Consider the following 22,987-nt stretch of genomic DNA (forward strand, 5'->3'; position numbering starts at 1 on the left):
CAAAATTAACACACTTTCTTCACAAAATCCTCAATCCAGTATTTACATGGTACAACAATTTCCTTAAATATTTCAAGATGTATTTCTTCTAAATGTGGCTTCAAACATGAAGCTCAATGCAAATTACATTCAAGTACAATGGACGGTATTAATGACATTTTAACATATAAAGAAAACATTTAGAAGAGTTTTATAAGAATCGGAATGTTTGTTCACATATGGAACTCACTGTGCAGTTCCAATGGTTTAAACAATTGGTTACGTTTAGTCAAGCTCATGTTTATTGAACACTTTCAGATACTTCAGCCTTTTATGGTAACAGAAGCATTGAATGAACGTTTTTGAAGGCAAAAGCATATTTCAAAAGGAAACAAAGCTAATGAAATATATAGAACTATCACATTTGTTAGCATGCATAGTCTAGAATGTAAAAGATGAAAAAGAAAGTGAAATGTATTTGCACAACATAAGGTGAAGAAAATAAGGAGGTAAAATGTGAAAAATACCCTAGTGCACTTTCCTGAAAAATATTTTTTCATAGTTCTCGTAGGGGGCCAAGCCAGACAGTAGCATTACATTTGGACTTTCTAAGTTTCTTCCATGAGCCCTGGAAAGCAGGAATTTGGGAGAGAGGGAAATGTTTAAGGACACAATGTAAGATAATGTACAGGTGTTAAGTCACAATATTGGTGTCAACATTTCCACCTGCAGAAATGCTGTAAGTATAATGGCAACTGTAAATAATACTAATAAAATAGTGAATCTACGCTTACCTTGCCGATAATTTAGTGGTCCATGATATGGGCAAGACGTACCTGCATGTTCATATTTCAGCCAGAATATTGTGACATTTGACTGCTTGAGTAGTGAATCATTGTATCCTAAAATACCTCCTCAAATCTTCTTAGGAACACGTTTGTGTATTTATAATAGAATATGGGGGAATTCGGTGGTTGAGACAGTTATTGGGAATTCTTCAAGATTTTTTCGAGTTCCCCATCTCATGGTTTCATATGTTTTTCATTGTTTCCACCACAATGTCATTGCTTTATTCTGGCTTAATTTATTGCCTTTTCATCTTGCTCCTGGGATTACTCCCTTAGGCCTTTTGGCTTCCATTTTGGTATAATGTATCTGTGAAATCGTATGACTGTTGTTAATAATACACTCGCTTGCAGTATGGGAATCAAATGAAAATGAGACAAATTTAAAGATGTTTTATATGCGATGTATACTTTTATGATTCAATGAATCAAATAAAGTTATTCAACCTAGAATGACCATGTGGACAAATAATGGCCCAGAACGGTCTTTAAGGAACTTTCATGAAGAGATTGGCCACCATCCTGTGCCCTGCCTGTGCTATAAATGCTGCCTGTAGCCATCTTATTTGCCACAGATAGATCCTTACGAGACAGGGAATAAAAGAGAGAGAGCGAGAGATAGAGACAGAGCGCTTTCAATTACAAGCTAGTTTTATCACACACTGAAAGGGTGATCTGAAACTCGGTCTAAATAAAACTATGACAGAATACACCCCATATTATATTTTCATAGTAATTAATTAAAATGTCCCACAATGGCAAGCATAATTGTGATAAGCTAAACCTGTTTACATTCCCATGTAGGTTGGTGAGATTAGTTCAAAACTGATATTAAATACTCTAACACATGAACAGTAGTTGTCATTTCTGTTTGAAACTTGTGATTCTACCTGTAATTATTTGGTGTATACTTGTTTTTGATTTTTGCACGTCATGGGGCTCAAATTAAAAAAAATGCTTAGGTGGGGTCCCCAGCTTCCTGTAGTGGTCAAGTGGGAAGACAGATAAGTCAAATGATTAAGAACCGCTTGCATAGTCTGCTCTAATTCTTTTCATAATTTGGTTCCTTTTCTCTTGACAAAATCTAATTACCTACAATTCCCTTTTTTTATAAGATGACTCATATCTATATTTGAAAGATTTGGCTGAATAATCTATTGTAGGTATCCAATTTTCCATTTGAAAAATATTACTTTCAGCTTTTTAAATACACTAGCCTAATAGTAGCTGCCCTTAATTGAACATCTACTGATTTTAGATTAGTCTTGTATTAAGGTCCTCTCTAAAGTAAGCAAGAGAATGAGTGTCATTCTAAGCAAGCATTGGTTCTGCCACAAATGAAAACTGTAATTATACCTACGGGCCGATTACGAAGTCGTTCGGAACCTCTTCCAACTGAATCGGTTACTGAATCATTTCCGACCAGCTCAGGTTCTGCGAGTCCAACCGACTGATTACGATGCCTCCGAACCTCATTCGGTCGGACTCGCATTGACTTGAATGGGAGCCTGTGTTCCTATTGAGAGCACAGGCTCCCATTGAAAAAAGGGGATGGTCGGGGAAAACCATGCACTCTGAGGCAGGCACCCCATTGTGCCTGCCACACTGTGCATGGTTTAAAAGGGGAGTCCCTTGGGTACCCCCACGGACCCTAACCAGAGACCTCAGGGTGAAGGGGGGCCTGCTAAGGGCCCCAGAATTCCGATTGCAACAGCCGTTTCGTGTTGGGCAGACCGAATAGGAATGCCATTCCAAATCGGTCATCGTAATCGCTCGTATGGAAACTGTGTCCATAGAGCTGTACGAATCGGCTCTGAACGACTTGGGCTGTCCGAATGTTGTTCAGAACCGATTCAGACAGCCCGAACAGTTTCCTTGCATCGTGATAGGTCATCTGGAAATTGTCCAATTCGGTCAGAAACATGGTTTCCTAATCGGATTTGCCAAATCCTATTTGGAGCCTTTCCAGATGGCATCATAATCAACCCCTTAGTAGAGAGACAGGGAAAGTTAAAGATAAGCAGAGGGAAAGAAAAAGGCTGGAGTTAAGAAATAAAAGTGAGATAGAGCTAAACATAACTTTGCCACGGGCCTCTTGGTAGGTGAGTGTCCTGGATGAATTCTCCCTTTTGTCCATGCTTTAAAACGTCTTGGTTATGACTTTGTAGGTACTAAAGTAGTTTCCCAACTGGTTTTATTCTCATTGACATCCAAATACATATACCCAGAAAAGTTTGGACTACGTGAGTTAATGGGGAAAACGTTGGCTGGCTGTATATACAAAATAAATCCATCTGCCTAACTAATAAACAGACAAGATCAAGCAAAACGAACCAACCGCCTGGACTACAATATTTGTTTTCTAAGAGAATTGTGATCATTGTATCAATGAATTTATATGTGTGCGCGGGTTCCTTATTAAGTTTCTAATTGTGTAGTTTTGCTATACAGATTAAGGGGTTTTGAGGGTGTCCCCTTCCTGCTGCACCATCGTATTGAGCTTCATTGCTGTAATCTCACGTTAATAGGGCTAGTGCGCCTTTCTTTCTTCCTGGACACTAAAACCCGTCCCTGTCCACATCCGTTTCCAAAACACCCCCATAGTTCGTGGGTGCCACAAATTGAAATTATCCATCACAAAAATATTTGATGTTTTTGCTGGATAAAAAAGGAAAAGACAGACTCTTCTGTATGATGTACCATTTCATTCAATCCAATGCCATTGAGGTTAGCCACTTTTTGTGAACCCGCTAATAATTGCAAATCAAGCCAGGAAGAAAGTTTACTCCTCTTCTATGTTGTTAAACAAACACTAGACAATTTACTCTTGGTAATGGTGGGAAAGCTTCCTCTCTTTGGATGATTTACAGAAGCAGACTTTAAAACCCACTTCCAATGACGATTTCCTGTCTATGATGTCGTGAGTGTCCCCACAACCATGTTATAGTAGGTATTGGAGAGGATGGCAAGGAGAAGGTGCAAAGCTGAGAATTACTGGTAATGGTGTGGGCCCCAGTCTATAGTTCTGGGCAGGAATTTGACAAATAACAGAAGGCAAGCGGTGAGGACAGGGAGGGCAGGTCTGGAGGCCCATCAGAAGTGGAAATTATTTCTGATGCCTCGCAGTGTTCCTAAATCTGTCTTTTAATAAACGTCATATAATAAACGTCAAGCGCGTGGGATAAATTGCAAACTGAAAACAAATAGTTGGTACGTTTTTCAAAAATATTGATGTTGGGATTTTTTGTTTTGCAAATGTTAGCATATGGCTCTTACTTTGCTGGGAAATTGGCTAGTGTCTGCTTTTATAGCTTGCTTCGTTGATACTGAAAACATCAGAATAGTTTTTTTTCACCCCAGGATGCCATAATTATCCGTGAAAACGTGAAGCCCTTTTGCTGAGAAACAAAAAATTGAAGGAAATAGAGACAGAATATATTTACGTCTAGGAAGATATTCCAAAACTACACCCCGAACCAATCTTCAGTGTCACAGGCATATTTAGTGTAACGAGCTTTGCAAAGCATTACACTCCTTCTGGAATCATTAACTTACACTTGAAGGAAGTTTATCTCAATTTAATCTGCATCGCAGATGGTTCCATATCCTCTCAAATATGTCATAGTCACTCATCTAGAATCATTTTTGGACTAGTATGTGTTTCCGAATTCTAGTATAATATTTCTAGCTTTTTGTCAGGAATGAACAGCAGCAGAATTATAGTGATGGTGACAGGGAAACATTGTACTGCTGCTTATGCTTTACATATCTTATGATGAGGTAATCAGCATCTTCTAATCTTATCAACATCTGACCGACAGCTACTGTGTTATTTCTCAAGAAGTACATTTCTTTGAATACAGTCCTTGAAGAAGGCTCTTCATTTTCTATTTGAGGTGAAGGCGCCTTGCTTCAATCAATCCCATAGTCAGGCTTCTCACACTGCAATGCCAGGAAGAAGCTCTTCAACAATTTCAAACTTGTTACCACATAATTATTTTTTAAATCCGAAATAATGCAATCTATTTGCCTGAAAGGCGGCTGAGTCTTCATTTGTATGCTTCAGCATTACTAAGGTAGATCAGACGTAAACACTTTTTATCATTAGACTACTGAAGCACTCTTTTCAGTTGGAGCTTTGAAGGAGCCATATTATCCCGTTCAGCGCGGCGCGAATTTTCGCGCTGTGCTGAACGTTCTAAGAAACGGGTGTGGTCGTGACGGAACGGTTCCGTCATGAGCACAGCTCAACCGACGCTCATGACGGAACCGCTCCGTCATGAGCACCGAAGGGGTTAAAAGGCAAAGGGGCATATTCTCCAGCCCCCATCGCCACCACGACGTCACTTTCAGTGACGTTGTTGTGGCAATAGGGGCTTAGCCCTATTCACAAGGCAGCGTTAAGCCACATTAACCCCATTGCTGTTGCCGTCGGCCGTTGAACGTTTGGAGCACTACCTGGCTGCGAACGTTCAATGGCCGACGCGGCCCTGCCCACTCTTTGGAACGCCCAGCACTGCGCCAAAATAACGGCCGCAGCTAAGGCGTTAAGTGGCTTAACGCGGCTTAATACTGCCTTGTGAATAGAATTCTTGGGCAATAAAGGTACAAAAAGGAAGAAATTTGCCTACCAGGGATTTTGTTTGTTAAATATATTTAAAGATATTATCTCAGAGGTATTTCTCAAGGTTACACCCTAATTAGTGGTGAACAACAGTTTTAATCAAGCAATTCATAAATCATTTGAAGAAGCACAGGTTTGGAATAGACTCCCTGAGTCTCTTCGTAAGGAACCCAACTTGTTGCAGTTTAGGAAATCCCTAAAAACACTCCTGTTTAGGGAGGGACTCTAAGCTCCTCTTAGTGCCAGGGCTCTACGTATCTGCTCTTCTGTTAGCATAGCTTTCTTCTGTCAATAGCGCCTTGAGACCTGACTGTGATTTGGCGCTATATAAGCTGTAGTTAACAATAACAATAACAAAAGAAACAATTGAAATATAATTAGATTGATAAACAGTTCCTTCAAAACAATCAATGTCAAAAGAAAAAGATGCCGTAGTCGACGTTTCGGTCTGTGATGGCGATGAGACCGTCAGACCATCTTGAGGACGAAAGGTTGGTAAAAATCCAAGAAAGTCTCTTAATGCATTCTTGAACATGAATCAGATAATGTTCTCTGGATTAAAAAAGAAGCTTATATAAGGTACTGGTATTCGTGGTACTGTAGAGTTTATTTACCACGCTGCAAGATACAAGCCGTCATTAATGTGTACATGGATGACTCTTATGAAAGGTACTGGTATTCGTGGTACTGTGGAGTCTATTTACCATGCTGCAAAATACAGGCCGTCAGCGATATATTCATAGATGGCTCTTCCTACGTTGTACAACTCGATCAATGCGCTTGGGCTCACATCAATTCGGAACTGATGTGAGCCCATGCGCGTTGTACCACGAATACCAGTACCTTTCATAAGAGTCAGCTATGAACACATTACTGACGGCTTGTAAAAAAACAGAGTACCTTGTCCGTTGAACCCTCTGAACCCTCTGTCCACCTGTCTTATTTAGAGATTGATGGACCTTAAGTATTTCATTGATGGAACGCTTGTTGGCTCCATCAATGAAATACTTCCTCTGTCAGGCCAATGGCGTAGTGGCCATCGCAGGAAGGGCATTAAGCTGCCTGCCCTATTTAGGGTGGACGTCATAATGTCTTTTTCCCTGTCCATCACCATCAGGAAAAACTTGGTGATGAGGGAAAGAAAAACCAATAATGCCCAACAAATCCCAAGGTGTGGGGGTGATTACTTTTTTGTTTTTCAAAAACAAAACAAACTCCTGCTTTGGGAGTTTGTTTTTGAAAAGCAAAAACAAGTTAAATGTTTGTTGGAGGACCATAAAAACTGACAGCAGCTGAGTTCCAAACTTTTAGTACATTGAAAGGAACTGCTGTTACTGCGTTTTCCTTCAATACACAGAGATGACCGCTGGGCTGGTGCTCATCCATTAATTCATCCAGCAGGGTAGCTTAGGTACCTGAAAGACTATACTATTCCCGCCAAACTCTAAATCAGACCCTTAGTTTGGTTCTTAGCAAATCTACCAATACCTTGTTTGTTTAAGGATGATCATTCTTAGTGAAGCAGAGAAGATTCTGTGACAGTTTTTGAGAGTAACTACTAACTAGGTCAGTCATTCCCATATACATGTCCTGTAAGTAAATTTACCTCAAGATTATCCTAAATATTGGCATGGAAGCTCCCAGCTGGACGACTTGAGGACATCTAATTCATAATATGACATAAACAGATGTGTTTTTTTATAATAATTTGCTCAATTAAAAATGTATAATTACAAGTAATATGTATACATAAAATGCAATATTGTCTAAAAATACCCTGATCAATTATATTTTACCAGTTACCAGGTAACCTCAAGTCAGACAATAGACCTCATGGCAGCTGCATACTGCAGAAACCATAGTTCCCTCACCACCTACCCGAAGACCTATGCACAATCTCCCCCACTCCCAAAGAAAAAGGTTTATTTCAAGGGATCTTACATATGGTGATAGTTGACGAACTTGTTGCCACCAAGGAGGAGATTGGGGGATCTACTTTGCACTGAATCATCTGATGTGGTTTATTGGCTTTTCCCAAGATTCAGTAACTGCAACTGTAAAATGTACCCTGCGCATAATTTGCATATTTAGCAATACATTTCTCTAGCAGAAAATGACTGTATTAGTGAAACAAAACCATTTCCTTTATTTTCTAAAATATACGCATGGTAGCATTCAAATAAATGAATGATAGTTGTCTCAGAGCATATTTCAAAATGCCATGATGTGGATTAATATAGGCCTTTTTGTCAATTAATTTGATTGAATGCTTATCAACCTCCTACATAGAGAACAACTCTGTAAACTTTAACTGTAAACTTATAAAATGACCACAACATAAGACTTCTGAGATAATATAATTTAATAAATAATAATGACATAAATCTAACTCATACATACTGATTTATATTTTTCTGTGTTTTGAGTTAACATTTTTGTGTTTGGAAACAGGAAGAAGCAGAAAGCGTGACAAATGCCAGAACAATGAATTGTATCCTCTAGTGGAAACTGAAGCGTGTCCCTGCCAGGTCTTCACGTCACAACCCTATGGAAATTGGTCGGAGTGTCTCATAGTTGAAGAAAAAAGCAAATTACCTGTGGGAATGAAAATTCATGGAGAGGTTAAAGAGTGCGGAGAAGGGTTCCGCCAAAAAGCCATAGCCTGTTACAATCAAAATGAGAGGCTTGTAAGTCCATCCAAATGCATCAGTTCAGGTAAGGAAGTGCATTAGAATGTTTAAAGTATATAGTAAGTTCTGAAATTAGAATTCACTTTTTGATCAGAAAGAAATCAATGGAACTGAGTTATATCATTCGTGTGTTTATTTTCCATTATTTCTGTTTCATTGGTAAACATCTAGCATGTATATAGTGCCATAAATTTGACTTTCGTGCTAAATCACCCTGAAAAAGCAGGGTATATCATGATCCTGTTGAGATATAACACGCAGTGCAGCACTTTTGCTGAAAATGCAGAATTACAAGTGCAAAAATCCATTTGTTTCTTTTATTGACTCCAATTTACAGTACACACTTTTAGATGTCACTAAATCACGCTGCTAAAAAAGTGTGAACAAGCGTTATTTGCACCGAATTCATCAAACATACACAAATGGGCACATTTACTAAAAAGTAGCACAAAGCAGCACAGTAATCAACGTTGCTGCGATGTGTTGTGATGTGTTGTGATGTGATGCATCACACAGCCATATCTACTAACTGCTCAGGCACAAAAACAGGCCGGCTAGAGCCACACACACCTTTGTGCAATCGTGCAAAGGCATGTACGGTAGGCTTCACACTGGAAGGGTACTATTCCAGTACAAAATACTATGGTTAGCTAACTTTAAATCTTTTCTCACATTGCATCTGTGGTGTACAGTGCAGCACACGTAATGTGAGTAATGTCAGCAGAAAATAAAAACATTTCTCAGTGTTAGCACTTGCCTCATGGAGGCAATATTTTTTGGTGCAAAGTCCTGTCTACCAATTTCAGTCGATAGGTACGATAATTTTATTATGCATGAGTATTTAAAACTGTTGCATATACATGATACAATGATTGATAAAATTGATCATTTAAAAGTAGCAAAGTTAAAAGCATAGTTAAAAGGACCTGTTCGGTCAATTGTGTCCATGTTGAAAGTCATTAAGTTTGAAATCATTACTGGTGCTCCTTATTTTTTTGCCTTCCTGCGCTGGTGTTATTTTGGCTAGTGGGGGATATTGCGTTGATTTAACCCCTTCGATGCTTATGACGGAACGGTTCCGTCATTAGCGTCTGTTGGGCTGTGCTGATGACGGACCCGTTCCGTCATGACCACACCCGTTTTTCGAATCTTCAGCACAGCGTGAAAATTTGCGCCGCGCTGAAGCAGTTAAGTGTGGGTGAAGTATTGTACGAGGTGCTGCTATGCAGAGTAGGCTTGCACGATTCGTGAGACTATGGTTGCCCCATGATGGACTTGTAGTTGATGGCATCCCTATTTGGTTTGTTGTTTGCTATTCAGTCCTTTATTTCATTTTGTAATATCATACTTGTGGGAGTTGTACCAAGTAGGGAGTTAGGGTGCTTGTTGCTGCAGTCTACCAATTTCGGTTGATAGGGCTTTGAGTCACAAACCATATGTGTTATTGTGGAAAGCCCATACCAAACATACAATACCCCCTATTGTAAAGTTGTGTAAAGTAGTGCAAAAAGCTATTTGTGTTAGTTTAAATGCTACTTTCCAGCGCAGGAAAAGTTTTGCATTGTAAAGTAAAGTGTTCAGTATACAATTACAAACAAAGTTGAAAGTACTTCGGAAAACTGTAGTTAATAGTTAGATAAATTATAAACAGATAAAAAGGTTAGTTATACATAACAATCGGAAATAGTATTAAATAATATAGGAAATCATAGCTCCTAAAGTTTACTTCCTTCACATTTTATTCTTGAGCTTTGTTATTTCTTCAGTTGTACAAACAAATTAATGTATGCATTGATAAGAATTTGAGGGGCCAACATGTGCTGTCAACAGAATACTGACCAGCATCCATTGCATTAAAACTGATTTGTCAATGGATCATTCCAGCTATGATATGCACTCTAAAATCATGTAGTAATCAAATAGTACAAGTGTCTCTGAAGAGAACGCATTGTTTGTCAGTGATACATCTTTGAGATATTCCATACAACTATTGACTTCTTACACATTTTAGATTTCTTACATATTCATAAAAACCATTAGGAGGAACACAATCAATTAGTTTCATATGATATTTCAAATATTAACTTTATTTCAATCCAGCTTGCTCAAAGACATATTATCTGCCAGCGAATACAGCACCAAACCATGAAGGAAGCCCTTGGCAAATTACTCGCAGGACAGCTCAAAACGCCAGTGACAAGCTACCAGATCTTGTAACAAAGTGGATTCAGGAAATGCAATAAAGCTCTCAACAATATCCATAGTCTCTTGGAATGTCGCAGTCCTTGAAAACCTTCTAAGTGACCTCAAGACAATGGTTTTCTTAACCGTGCATGACATTATATGCATCCAGAAGATGTGGCATCAATAGAAGGATACTGCGAGTTTTACTCCCCTGCAACAAAATCTCACACAAAGGGCCACGCAAAGCAGGGTCTCTCAATCTTTCTCTCGACCCTTTGGGAATTTAAAGCCAGGGAGTATGCACCTCCCATAAAAATGTATATTGCGTGCAAATTCAAAACTGGCATACAATTTGCAACTTATTCTCAATAAATGTCTATATACATACATCAGTATTAGAGAAACAGCTGTGCGTGAAGAAGTTAGGACAACTGATAATGGGCAATAAACTCAATCCCAAGAATGCCCACTTTTTCCTAACCAGAGACTTTAACTTAAATTTGCTACATAATCCCCATCAAAGCATCGCAGAAAATACTGTGGACAATATTTGGCTGATCCCATCTGAGGACATTCGGCTTCAAAGGGCCAAGTCTTTGGGGCACACCCTGCTCTCAGCTCTAGAGGTCTTGCTGCTGTGAGCAATGAATGGATGCTGTTTTGAACATCAACCCACCCGCCCCACTCATTACTGCCTGAAAAGGTCAGCAGTGTTAGAATAAACCTTTAGTTCAGTCTTCCTTTTCAGCACCATTCAAACCTTCTCCATCCAGCTGTGCCTCGAAAGAGACCACATGCCGCAGGTCTGGTCATTAAGAACCTCGATTAACTCCAACACAACTTTAACAGTGAGAGGTTCAAAAGAACCTCAACACACCTGGGGACAGATTAAATGGAGCGTGGAAGCTGCAACAAAGTATGACGATTAGAAAATACTACTTTGCAATCATGGGAGGCCCTTAATCAATACCATCAGTGATTGGGAAAGGTTAGCACAAAAGCTAGTTAGGCTTTGCCCAGTAGTAAACGAGGCACATCTCACACAAATATTTCTTAACACTAAACCATAGTACACAAAAGATCTGAGGATGCTAAAAAGAACACTGACCAAAATGATACCATTGGTCAAAACACAATCAAATCCCACCTTACACCTCAAGGTCGAATTCATGCACAATCAGTAATAAACACTAATTGCTAAGCCAAATGAGAACATGAGGGTTCGCTCCTGACTGAATAATGTCTCGGCATGCCGGAATAACAATACTAGACTTTTCTGATTAAATATTATATGGGCTGAACTGCGGCTCAACTTTAACTATGTCAAAGGACAATAACGTCACAGCAGAAAATTCAAAAAAGCATGTAACTGCACTATTTGGAGCCACACCTACAACTCCCACTCCACAATCTGCCTCTAATAAACAACATTTTGTACAGCATACTCCAAGTATGGCCAAATATGATCAATACGCATCAACTTTGGATGCGGTTAGGATAGCGACATTAGTTCGAAAAAGCAGAGCTGGCAGTGCACCAGGTCCCAACGCATCCCGCCCTCAATTTACAAACATGATATTAACTACTGGTCGGGTACCTTCGAAAAAAATCTATTTAAGAGATGTATAATCAGTAACACTGCTCCATCTTCCTGGAAAGAGTCAGTTCTTCATCATATATACAAAAAAGGCCCCATCTCTTTCCCAGATAGTTATTGATACTTTGCCTACTACTACTAGAGGCTTTACAAGATTGTGCAACGACAAACAACCTGCTTCCATTTAATCAAACCAACTTCAGAACATGGTCTGGCACCATAGACAATCTGGTGGCCATAAGGATGCTTGCAGCAAAACAAATACAGAAAAAGGAACAGCTGTATTGCTGTTTCATGGTCTATAGCAATGCTTTTGATCAGGTTAATCATCACTTTCTGTGGGATAAACTCACAGCCTAGAAAATCCTGGCACCATTACTGCAGGGCATTCTGCTGCTATACTCTAATACCTCTGCTAGAGTAAAACTAGGATAACATACTATGGTGTCAAAAATAATATGCATCAAACAAGTTGTCAAACAGGGGTGCGTAATAGCACTGACCCTTCTTAATTTGTATATGAGCGACTTGGCTCTGGCATTAAACCAAGTAACCAGCCATGCCCCAAAAGTAGCAAACCAACATATTGCTTCTCTATTATACACAGACAATGTAGTCTTGTTACGCCAAACGTTTATTGGACTACAAAGATATCTCAATGCCCTAGGCACTCATTGCCAGACAAACAAGATGAAAATTAGCTACAATAAAAGCAACATCGTTACTTTTGCCCAGAAGAAGAAAAACAGCACTGGCATCTAATAAACACTGCCTGACCATTGCAAATAAATATGAAAATTTGGGATGCTGGCTAGACCATAAAGGAGGTCACTTACTACACTTAGGGCCAGATGTAGGAAGCCTGTAAGTCGGTAACGGACGAAATTACCTAATTTCGGCCGTTACCGACCGGTATAAGGCTTTTCAGATGTAGGGGCCTAATTTAAGGATTCGGTAATTTACCAAATCAGTAATTTAAGGAATCGGTAAATTACCTTATTCATAAAATACCGATTCGGTAAATTACCGAATCCTTAATGTAGGGAGCACTCAAATTAGTGCATTTCCCATTTCAGGATTCGTTATTTACCACCAACTACAAGTTGGTGGTAAATATTGAAAACCCTAAAAAAAGCAATTTTTTGCAATTTATGACCGTGCCATGTGACAGACATACATGCTCTTAGGGCATGTATGTGTGCCACATGTGCACCCATGCACTATTCAGGAGTGCAACAGGGTGTCAAAGTGACACCCTGCCACCCTTGAATGTGTTCCCCCTTTTACCGAATTGGTATTTACCGATTCGGTAATTCCCATTCATTCCTATGGGCCTGGAGGCCCATGGGATGAATGGGAAATACCGAATCGGTAAATACCGATTCGTATTTACCAAATCTTACTGATTCGGTAAAAAATACAGAATGAATACCTACATCCCTTTTACTGATTCTAAAATACCGAATCGGTAAAATTCGGTATTTTAGAATCGGTAAATCTGGATTACCTACATCTGGCCCTTAATCTCTTTAAAACGAAAATTAGCCTCATTACAAAGCGCCTTTCGGACAATTGCCAAGAGCACTAAAAACATTTTCTTTGAGTTGCTCTTAAAAATTGTTTCAGTCAAACTAATTCCAACAATGTCATATCGGTCAGAGGCCTTCCTGGGGAAACTGGGGGCCTTTTTGAACGACTCCCAGAGTGCAGGTTTCAGAGCCCTATTTAAATGACAGTGTAACACCTCGCCTGCTCAGATCAGAATGGAATTTTCACTAACAGACCAACCGATCACACAGAAGGGTTGCATGATAAAATACATGTACTCCACAAGGATAGCTGAGCAAGGATCACTGAAAAATCTTATCTGGATCGAAGTATGGTGCTCCAAAAAAACGCACAGCATTCAAATGCCTGGTCATGCGCCCTCTCTGAAACACTGGAGCAAACAGGATCGGAGGAGCTGTGGAACTGAAAACTACTGAATCCACTGTTTAAAACAGTCTTGAACAGAAAAGCAAAAATCAAATCCCATTAATCTGATCACAAAGCATTTGCTAAAGAGAACATGCCTACCTTGTCCTCATTAACTACGATGGAAAAGGTCCACAAATATATATTATGGAACCATTCTCACCTCACCCTACTACAAAATGAAATACCTGCAGTTCCAGATGGGTAACTTCTCATCACTAGACTTACTACCACCAATGACAGCGAAAACCGAGTCTAAAACATGCTGACTATGTGGTCTATTTGAGGACTCAATAAACCATCTGCTCTGCTTGTGCTTATAGAAGACGCCTTCAGCAGCCGTGGATTAATGAGAAGTCAAGGACACTATCATCTGCCTTTAGCCACTTAATGAATAGTGCACAGTGACAGGCGATTACCTAACTTATAACATTTCTGGATATTACAGACACACTGATAAGAAACAAATTAGATCCTTAAAAGAGCAGTACTCGAATTGTGAACCACTCTAGCCCCAAATCTCTCACCCAGTCAAACATATATCGCATTTGACTGAAATGACAGATTTTTAAGGCTGCGTGGATAGAATGATATAGTTTTTATAGGGCCCAATGTTGAATATTTGTACCACTTGTACCTTAAACCATATGGCAGCAATTTTAATGGCGAATAGGGAGTATAGTGAGTGACAATCAGTGCATTGAAAAAAAGTATTTTTAAATATAATGCACCTACGCAGATAGAACCTGTATTTCTGTAAAAAATGAGGTATTGATTAGTATTTCAACTTTCTCTGCACCTTTGCACATTGATAGACTTGATTGTCTAAATAATGTCTTTTTAAAGTTAAAGTTAAATTAGTCGCCATCCTAAAAATAAAACACTACATCACCAACCACGGTGGACCCCATCCTCTTTGCATACCACAGCATCCACTGCTATTCTCCATACTCCTAGACTAGACTGGTCATCTCACCATTCACTTCACTATCACACACGCTACTCAGCCACATGAAGGGCGGCAGAAAAAGTTACTGTCTGCTCCTTCAAGGACATTCATCCAGTGGAATTCTAAGAGATCTCTAAGAACCTAAACAGATACTTCCAGCCCTCAGGAGACGTTAACAGTCTGTTTAGCATGCACAAAAGCACTCTAAAGAATCACATAGAATGATTTCTTCTTCTGAAAAAACGTGCTTCTAAGCCTAGGTTGTCTACTCATTGGTACACCTAATAACTTAATAATATTAATATTATTATTGTTAATAACTTACTGAAAACAAGCGTGCTCTAGGATGAAATTTAAAATTATGCAAGTGTAATTCAAATTATTTCAGGAATTTCATATTTCTCTTGTTATGCCAAGGTCACAAAAGTATGCAATTATGCCACTTTGCATAATTGCAAACCATTTGTGGTAAATGTTAGATTTGGGGGTCTCTAGTTGTCACAGGTAGGTACTTGTGACAAACAGGGACCCTTGCCTCTAGTCAGGGTAAGAGGGTACACTCCTAAAATAACCCCTGCTCACCCTCTTGGTAGCTTGGCACAAGCAGACAGGCTTATCTCAGAGGCAGTGTGTAAAGCATTTGTGAACCCATACAGTAATCAAGTGACAACACTACAGATGGACACCACAGGTTTTATATAAAAAAGAAGTATTCTTTATATAGATTTACCACAAGACCACAAACGACAAAAATCCACAACACTGTACTTGAAATGGTAGAATTAGCTTAGTTCTCTTTAGATCTTAAAATGCGACACTTTGAGTCAATGTACCTTAAGATGCGACACGCACGACAACAAAAGTGTTGCAAGACAGGAGATGCAGTAGTCCCTGGCATGCAATGACGGTGATGCGTTGAAGATCTGGTGCAAAGAAATAAAGATGCTGCTTTCACCTTGATGCGACACGCTTCCCGGTGTTGCAGCTGCGTCTGCTGCGACATCGATCCTTTCCCCCGGCGATGCGAGATGCTTGACACGATGCGAGCCATGATAGGCCCTGCAACACACTTCCCAGTGATGTGGCGGCGTCTGCTGCGACGTCGATCCTCTCTCCTGGCTATGCAAGTTGCTTCCACAATGTTACGAGCCACGACAGGCCCTGCAACACTCTTCCCCGTGATGCGGCGGCGTCTGCTACGACGTCGATCCTCTTCTCCGGCGATGAGCCATGACAGGCTCTGCGATATGCTTCTCGGAGATGCGGCAGCGTCTGATGCGACGTCGACCCTCTACTCCTGCGACACGCTTCCCGGTGAAGCGGCTGCGTGTGCTGCGACGTCGATCCTCTCCTCGGGCGATGTGAGGCACTTCGTGTTGTGAAGCGGCAGCAGCAGTTCTGCGACATGCTTCTTGATCTTGAGTTGCGCTTCAAGCTCGTTGCGACACGTAAGTCCCCAAATAGTCCAACACAACTGCAGGCACTTCAGGAGAACTCTTGAGGAGGTAGTGGGTGAAGTCTATAGTCCCCGAGACTTCATCAGGACGCAAGCTCTGTTCCAAACCCTTGGAGATCCTTACACACGTTGATGAAAGTAGACACAACGTTCCTCTCTCCTGTCTAGGCAGTCAGGCAACCACTGCAGGCCAATCCCCCAAGCAGTACTTCAGCTTAGGGATAGTCTCTCTTCAGTTTCTTCAGGTTCCTCTCCTCAGTAAAGGTTTCTTCTTGTAGTCTAAAAGTGATCTAATTTCTTGAGATCAGGGTCCCAATATTTATACCCCAAAATCCTTTGTCCTTTGAGGGCAGAGGGGCCTTTGCCCAGTCCAAACCAGTTCTGGAGCACTCTGTTGACATCACTCCTTCTCTCCTTTCACAGTGCAGGGTAGAGACATCAGACGCACCACAGGGGGTGGACCCAGCATTGTGGAGGGAAGGCACAGCCCTATTCAGGTCCCAGATGCAACTCCTCCCTCCCACCTAGATGCAGATCTCTCTATTAACCACTGGGCTGACTCACCCTGTCCCCTGGAATCCCCAGCCCCTGTCACTCAAACTCCAGACAAGGAATACACAACCTAGCAGAGGCAGGCTTGGATAGTTAGACAAGAAAATACCTACTTTCTAAAAGCGGTATTTTCAAACACAGAATGTTAAAATCAACTTCACTAAAAGATGTATTTTATCATTCTGAGTTCAGGCATACTAAACTCGAATTTCTACCATGTTCCCTGAGTCAGTTAGGATTATAAGATGTAATAATCTAACTGCCCATTCCGGCCTATAGAGAACAGGTAGTCTTGCAATAGTGAAAAACGAAAATGGCTGTAATTCACTATTAGGACATGCCACACACACCAGGGCATGTTTTACCTTATACTTACAATGCACCCTGCCCGTGGGCCTACCATAGGGGTGTCTGATATGAAGAAAAGGGAAGGTTTAGGGACTGGCAAGTGGGTCCACTTGCCCAGTCAGCATGGCAGTACCAGACTACACACAGGCTCTGCAATGGCAGGCTTTAGACACACTTTTACAGGCTGCTTCTTTGGGTGGCACAACCAGTGCTGCAAGCCCTCTAGCAGCATTTAGATTACCAGCCCTGGGCACTCCTGGTGCACTGTACTAGGGTTTGACAGGTAAACCAAAGCAGCCAATCATGGAATCACTAATTCATACATTAATTTACAAGAGGGAGCGCTTACACTGTGGCACTGGACAGCAGTGGTACAGTGCCCAAAGCATCTAACACCAGCAAAAACACATGAGGCAACAGCAAAAAATGGAAGGGAGACCCACACCAATGGTGCCAGGTCTAACAGTAAACATTTACAATGAATGTGGCACTCCTTGTTAAAATATACTATAAATGCACTGGCACAACATAATGTGAGTGAGTATTTCATGGAACTTTTATTATTTTTCCAATATGATTAGCACAACATTGAATCAAAACTTGATGCAGGGAAGCATTTCACACTAAAATATAGTGCACAATGACAGATTTGCATTTCAGTGACTTTTCCCAAAATCAAAAGCAAATTATGTAACTTTGGCACCATCATGTGTACCCAGCCACCACACCACTGTGTCATTCTTCATCACTATTTTCCTCACAGACCTCTCTAACATTCTGAGCTTACTCCATATTTTAAATTCCCTGATAACCCAGAGCACTAACCCAGGGCTGGTACCAAACTCTTTCCTGCCTTGATGTATGTGGACAAGTGGTGTAACTGGCCCAGATAGCTGTGGGACTGGAAATTCTTTTAAATACCTTTACTGATTTTATGGACTCCCATGACCTCTAAATCAATTTTTCAAGATCACATATTATGACAACAGGTAGCACAAAGTCACTTAGTTGCAAGTTCTTCTGCAGGGGGGCCGAACTTACTAAATTTCCCACTTTCCCCTATTTAGGGGTGTTATTTTATGACAGGGGGTCATGGGAGGCACAACGAGCACTTAAAAAGAACATCTTGGCAAAGGCAGCGAGAGCCACCATGGACTTTGCGAAGAGACTAGGGGCCAAACCTATACGTGCCCTACTAAAGGTCTATAGAGAAAAAGTATACCTATGGCCACCTATGGCTCTGATGTGTGGGGATACAAAGAGGTAAGTGAACTGCCGGTGGCTGAGAACAGATTTTTGCGCAGACTTCTCATTGCTCCCACTTGCACCCCCTCTTTTATGGTACATGAAGACCTTAGCCATGGTTATATCTCTGACCTCATTGCAGTTGCACCATTAATGTGATGGCTTAAAATGTTGTCTAGCCCCATTCTTACCTTAAATCAGCTTGCTCTAAAGTACTGTATTGTGCTTGAGGGGGCTTTGAATATCCCCTGGCTGGGTTCTGTGCTAGACCTGCTGAGGAGGTTAGGCTGCCCTGAGTTGTTCACAACTCTAAGGCAGTTCCGATATAGGGATTTCAGGGACATCAAATATATATCTTCCTGGCCAGGAGTCTGGGGGAAAGGGAAGGCAAGGAACTTAATATGCCCACAGGCAGTATATAATATTGAGCACAAGTCCACTAAGGCAGCCTTATTGGTATTTTATAAATAAAGCCCATCACCGTTTTCTCCAAACCAAATTTAGATTTATTTGTATTTATTGGCTCTTAGCTGTTCCTAGAGGATTTCAAAGCAAGGTGCCATAAAGTCCTGTCCCTGTGATAACTTTCCATGGCGTGCTTTACATTTTATCTTTTTCTGTGACTTTTATAGTATTTTACAGAAAAATATATATTTTCCTGTTCTTATGGAACTGCACTTTACATTTTATCTTTTTCTGTGACTCTTATAGTATTTTACAGAAAAATATATATTTTCTCGTTGTTATGTTACTGCAATTTTGCACAAGTGAGACCTGCCCTTATTTACTTACAAATGCTGTATGCCCCCATGGCCTGCTTTGGAGTTGCAAGCTTTCTCTCAGGAGCACTAAGATGCTGGAAGAAGCTGTTTAAGGAAAAAAAAGCTCCTCTTTGTCTCTGTGTTGAGATTAATTAATGTAATATTAATTGTGGGATGTTTTATAGACAGTTTCTGATGTCATCCTTTCTGTTCCTGCACTACTATCTCCACACTTTACATGCCCCATTTTGATAGTTTGATTTTGTGTCTTTGTACGATATATTCCTAACGTCATGTTTTAACTCCTTTTTTATCAAAGGTTTCAGATGGTTTTATCTGTACCAAATTGGAAATGTACATGTATTACTGGTCTGTTTTTGAATAGTCATGTATTCAACCTGATTTTAGGCACAACTGTTTTATTTAATGCGATGGTATGGTCTTTGATGGCTTAATAAAGACCTATTGACTGACTGATAGTCCCCATCCAGCTAGAGGAGAATATCAACAAGAATTCCTAGTTCAATAACATCACTTGTGTTTAATACCACACTGAAGTCTTGAAACAGCCATGCTAGAAGCAGTCACTGACACTCTTCTCAACTACAAAAATTACATATGCCCCCTGATCATGCTTAACCTCCCTGCCGTTTCCAACTCTGTTGACCATCCAGCAGTGATCCAAACTCTTCAAGAAGCTTTGCAAAACCTCCATTGTACACATCAAATTTAAGATATACTTGATCACCTATAAAGCAAGCCACATTCTTTTGTATTCCTATCTGTTTGCTCCATTTACTCAACGACAATATAAAGAGGATCCATCTAATCTGCAGGGCAGTGAGTGCATGTATTTATTTTATTATATGTATTTATTTATTCGAAGTAAGATTGCAAGGACTTTACAGTGAAGCACATATAAAATATAATAATAAACAGAAAATACACAATCTCTAATAAAGTGTAGCTGTACAAGCCCTATAGAGCACATTAACAGCTTCGGAAAAAGCGCACACATTTCGTTTTGCAAACAACACTAACAGAAGCAGCTCGACTCTGCCAGATAAATAATGCATGCAGCTAATCATGAAGAGACATTTACACAGCAAGATTGAATTCTGCCTTGCTCTGGCAAGATATTTCACTGAGAGGGAGACCCCCTTGTTTTTAAACTGTTCGTTAAATATCAAAACATCCGCCTCTAACTTGGCAATCTATAGAGATGCTCTGAGGCAGAGGCAGCAAAAAACAACAAACAGGAATCAGATCATGCTACGAGTATAGTCATGCTCAATATCGCAAGCAATCTTTTATACCAAAGTGTCAACTGTGGTCTACTTTACCTCACTCTCACCTTCTGTGCCCTATAGGTTGTTGAGGCTGCTTTTGTTACTCATCTCATTCTTATTGTAAAGCGCTCTGTTATGGGATCTTGTTCGCGCTATATAAAACGTTATAAATAAATAAATAAAATAGATGTTCAGTGCAGATAATGTTCCTTTTATCACAATTTTATAATATTATTAAAACATTTGGTTTCATATAGTGTCCAATGAGTCATGTACTAGTGCATGTGTATACCGTACCATTTAGGAATTGCCTCTGAAGCACAAACCCACCAAGCCCAACTCTAGTGGAATAGTTTTTACTAGTTTTTACTGAGAGGTTTTTGCTAAAGGATAAATGGGATTCCAAAATGTGATGTCAATCTTCTGTGAGGGGGTTAATCATTCAGGGTTCACATATTCCACATTAATAACTGCCTAAATGATTAAACAAAAGACTCAAGGGACAGAGCTTCTTAGCAGGAGACACACTCAGCATAATGTTCACCTGCATCCCTCCAGGAAGAGCATTAGTCTTGAAAATTGAATTCCCAAACATTTGTTTAATTACCTCTACGTTGTATCAAATATATATAGCCTGCAGTTCATATGTACCCCTTGCAGAGATTATTACAGCATACATGTGGTCAGAGTGAAGGCTTGATTGGAAATTGAAATGAGCCCTGGCAAAAATATTCAAATCAGCCCAATACTACAGGAGGCCACAAGTAGAATATGGGCCATTGGCCACACATGGGCTATGACTGCCCAAGCAGAAGCCCTTGAAATTGAGCCATTCTAGGGAAATGTTAGTGTGGGAGAATGGATGATCAAGAACTGGTACATAGATATTTAAAGAGCCTCTAACCCAAAATAAATGATCCCCGGATAGACACATTGCTATTATTATAATTTCTGACCCTAACCTCTTCACTCTCAACCCAAACTACATTTTTTCAATACTTTGTCCGTTATTTAGAGCCTGAATAAAAGATGGTGTCACTTAGATGAGGATTAAAAAATATTAATCAGGATTTGGGGAATTTTACAACAAGATTTTATATGGCTATAAATTCGACACATCACTAAGAACAATCTGCAAGTTTGATTTGCAACCGTCAAAAATTAAGTGATGGCATCAAGTAAGGGGTGGAATCAAGAAAGAAAAAGGCTATTGGGTGGCATTCAAGTCTGGGAACTCCAACAGAGCAAGACCATTGTAGGTATTGACAAATATTTCACATAAGCATTCGCATTTCAGAATGACATGCAGATCTAATTTTGAACTATGTAGGAATAGGTGTGCGTCCATTAAAGTGTGAGAAGATTTTGTGCTCCACAATGACATAATTATGATTGGGGAGATTCTTGATTTCCCTCCTCATTCAGTAATTTCAAACTTTGAAACAGGTCAGTGTGCTTTGAAGCGACCTGCAAACATTTTTTATGTGCATGGGCAGATCAAGCAGCTCTTGTGGTTATCCTTGTACATTGTTTTGCCAGGGAGGATCATATGAACTGCCCAAATCATGAAATCTAACCATTACTTTTGTTTGTCAGTGTATCAAATTCGGGCAGTTTTTGTATCCCAGTTCCGCTCAAGAAATCAATTTAAAAAACAGACAGATTTTGCCTGTTTGGCTGTCTGTATGGTTTATTTTATTTGAAAATCAAAAACATTCTTTCAGGTAAAAACCTACATTTGCAAACAATCACTCACTTATCAATCACAACTATACATCTAATCCAACACTATCAAGTTTGAATAAATATATACAGCTTTAATATTCCTCTTTAAAAATGCAATCATTTACAATTCCATTTACATAAAAACACAAATACACTAACATAACATATACAAAACAAGAAGGAGAATTTCCATGACCGTCCACTTTGTCATTTACAATAGGAGCACTCCTAATTGTATATCACCGGATCTCTATGAGTACATTCAGTAACATGTAGATATCATCCATGCACTGTAGGTCTTGCGTTCAAAATCCTTTGGCGCATTTTGGTGGCAACAACACATAAACACCACCTTCTTCAGGACATATATATACATCTCCTCCCCAGTCTGTTTCCAAATAAATTCTATAAAAATATACAATGCAAACACGTATATACAAAAAATGTAACAAATACAATAAATCTCATTTGTCATATATAAAGTTCAGACACATAGCAAGGTATTTAAAGGAAAATCCAGTTATAGTAAACATCACAGTTTCAATTTAAAATTAGAATTAAAACCATATGCATCCTCCCAATGTCGCATGGTATTCATGCACCCTCCAAACGTCCTATCATTCATGAAGGTGTAGTCACAGATTCTCTTCCATACATTGTGTTTGCCTGTCATTTCACTTACAGAGATCATATTCACTCATACTTTAAGCACCCAGTGTATTCATAGTCCCTCAACTCATGCTGATAATTTATATTTTTCCCAACACCT

General features: G+C 39.8%; 1 protein-coding gene across 1 annotated transcript in view; it reads left to right on the forward strand.

The window, feature by feature from the left end:
• The window catches only part of THSD7B (thrombospondin type 1 domain containing 7B), a 1,994,218-nt gene that overhangs the window by 1,368,148 nt on the left and 603,083 nt on the right, over positions 1-22,987 (forward strand). Inside the window, exon 14 of the mRNA XM_078682458.1 lies at positions 7,900-8,163. Within this exon, the coding sequence (XP_078538584.1) occupies positions 7,900-8,163 (264 nt within the window). The remainder of the gene's footprint in view (positions 1-7,899; positions 8,164-22,987) is intronic.

Source organism: Lissotriton helveticus, chromosome 3_1 (genome assembly GCF_964261635.1).
Source record: "Lissotriton helveticus chromosome 3_1, aLisHel1.1, whole genome shotgun sequence".
Classification (NCBI taxonomy): Eukaryota; Metazoa; Chordata; class Amphibia; order Caudata; family Salamandridae; genus Lissotriton; species Lissotriton helveticus.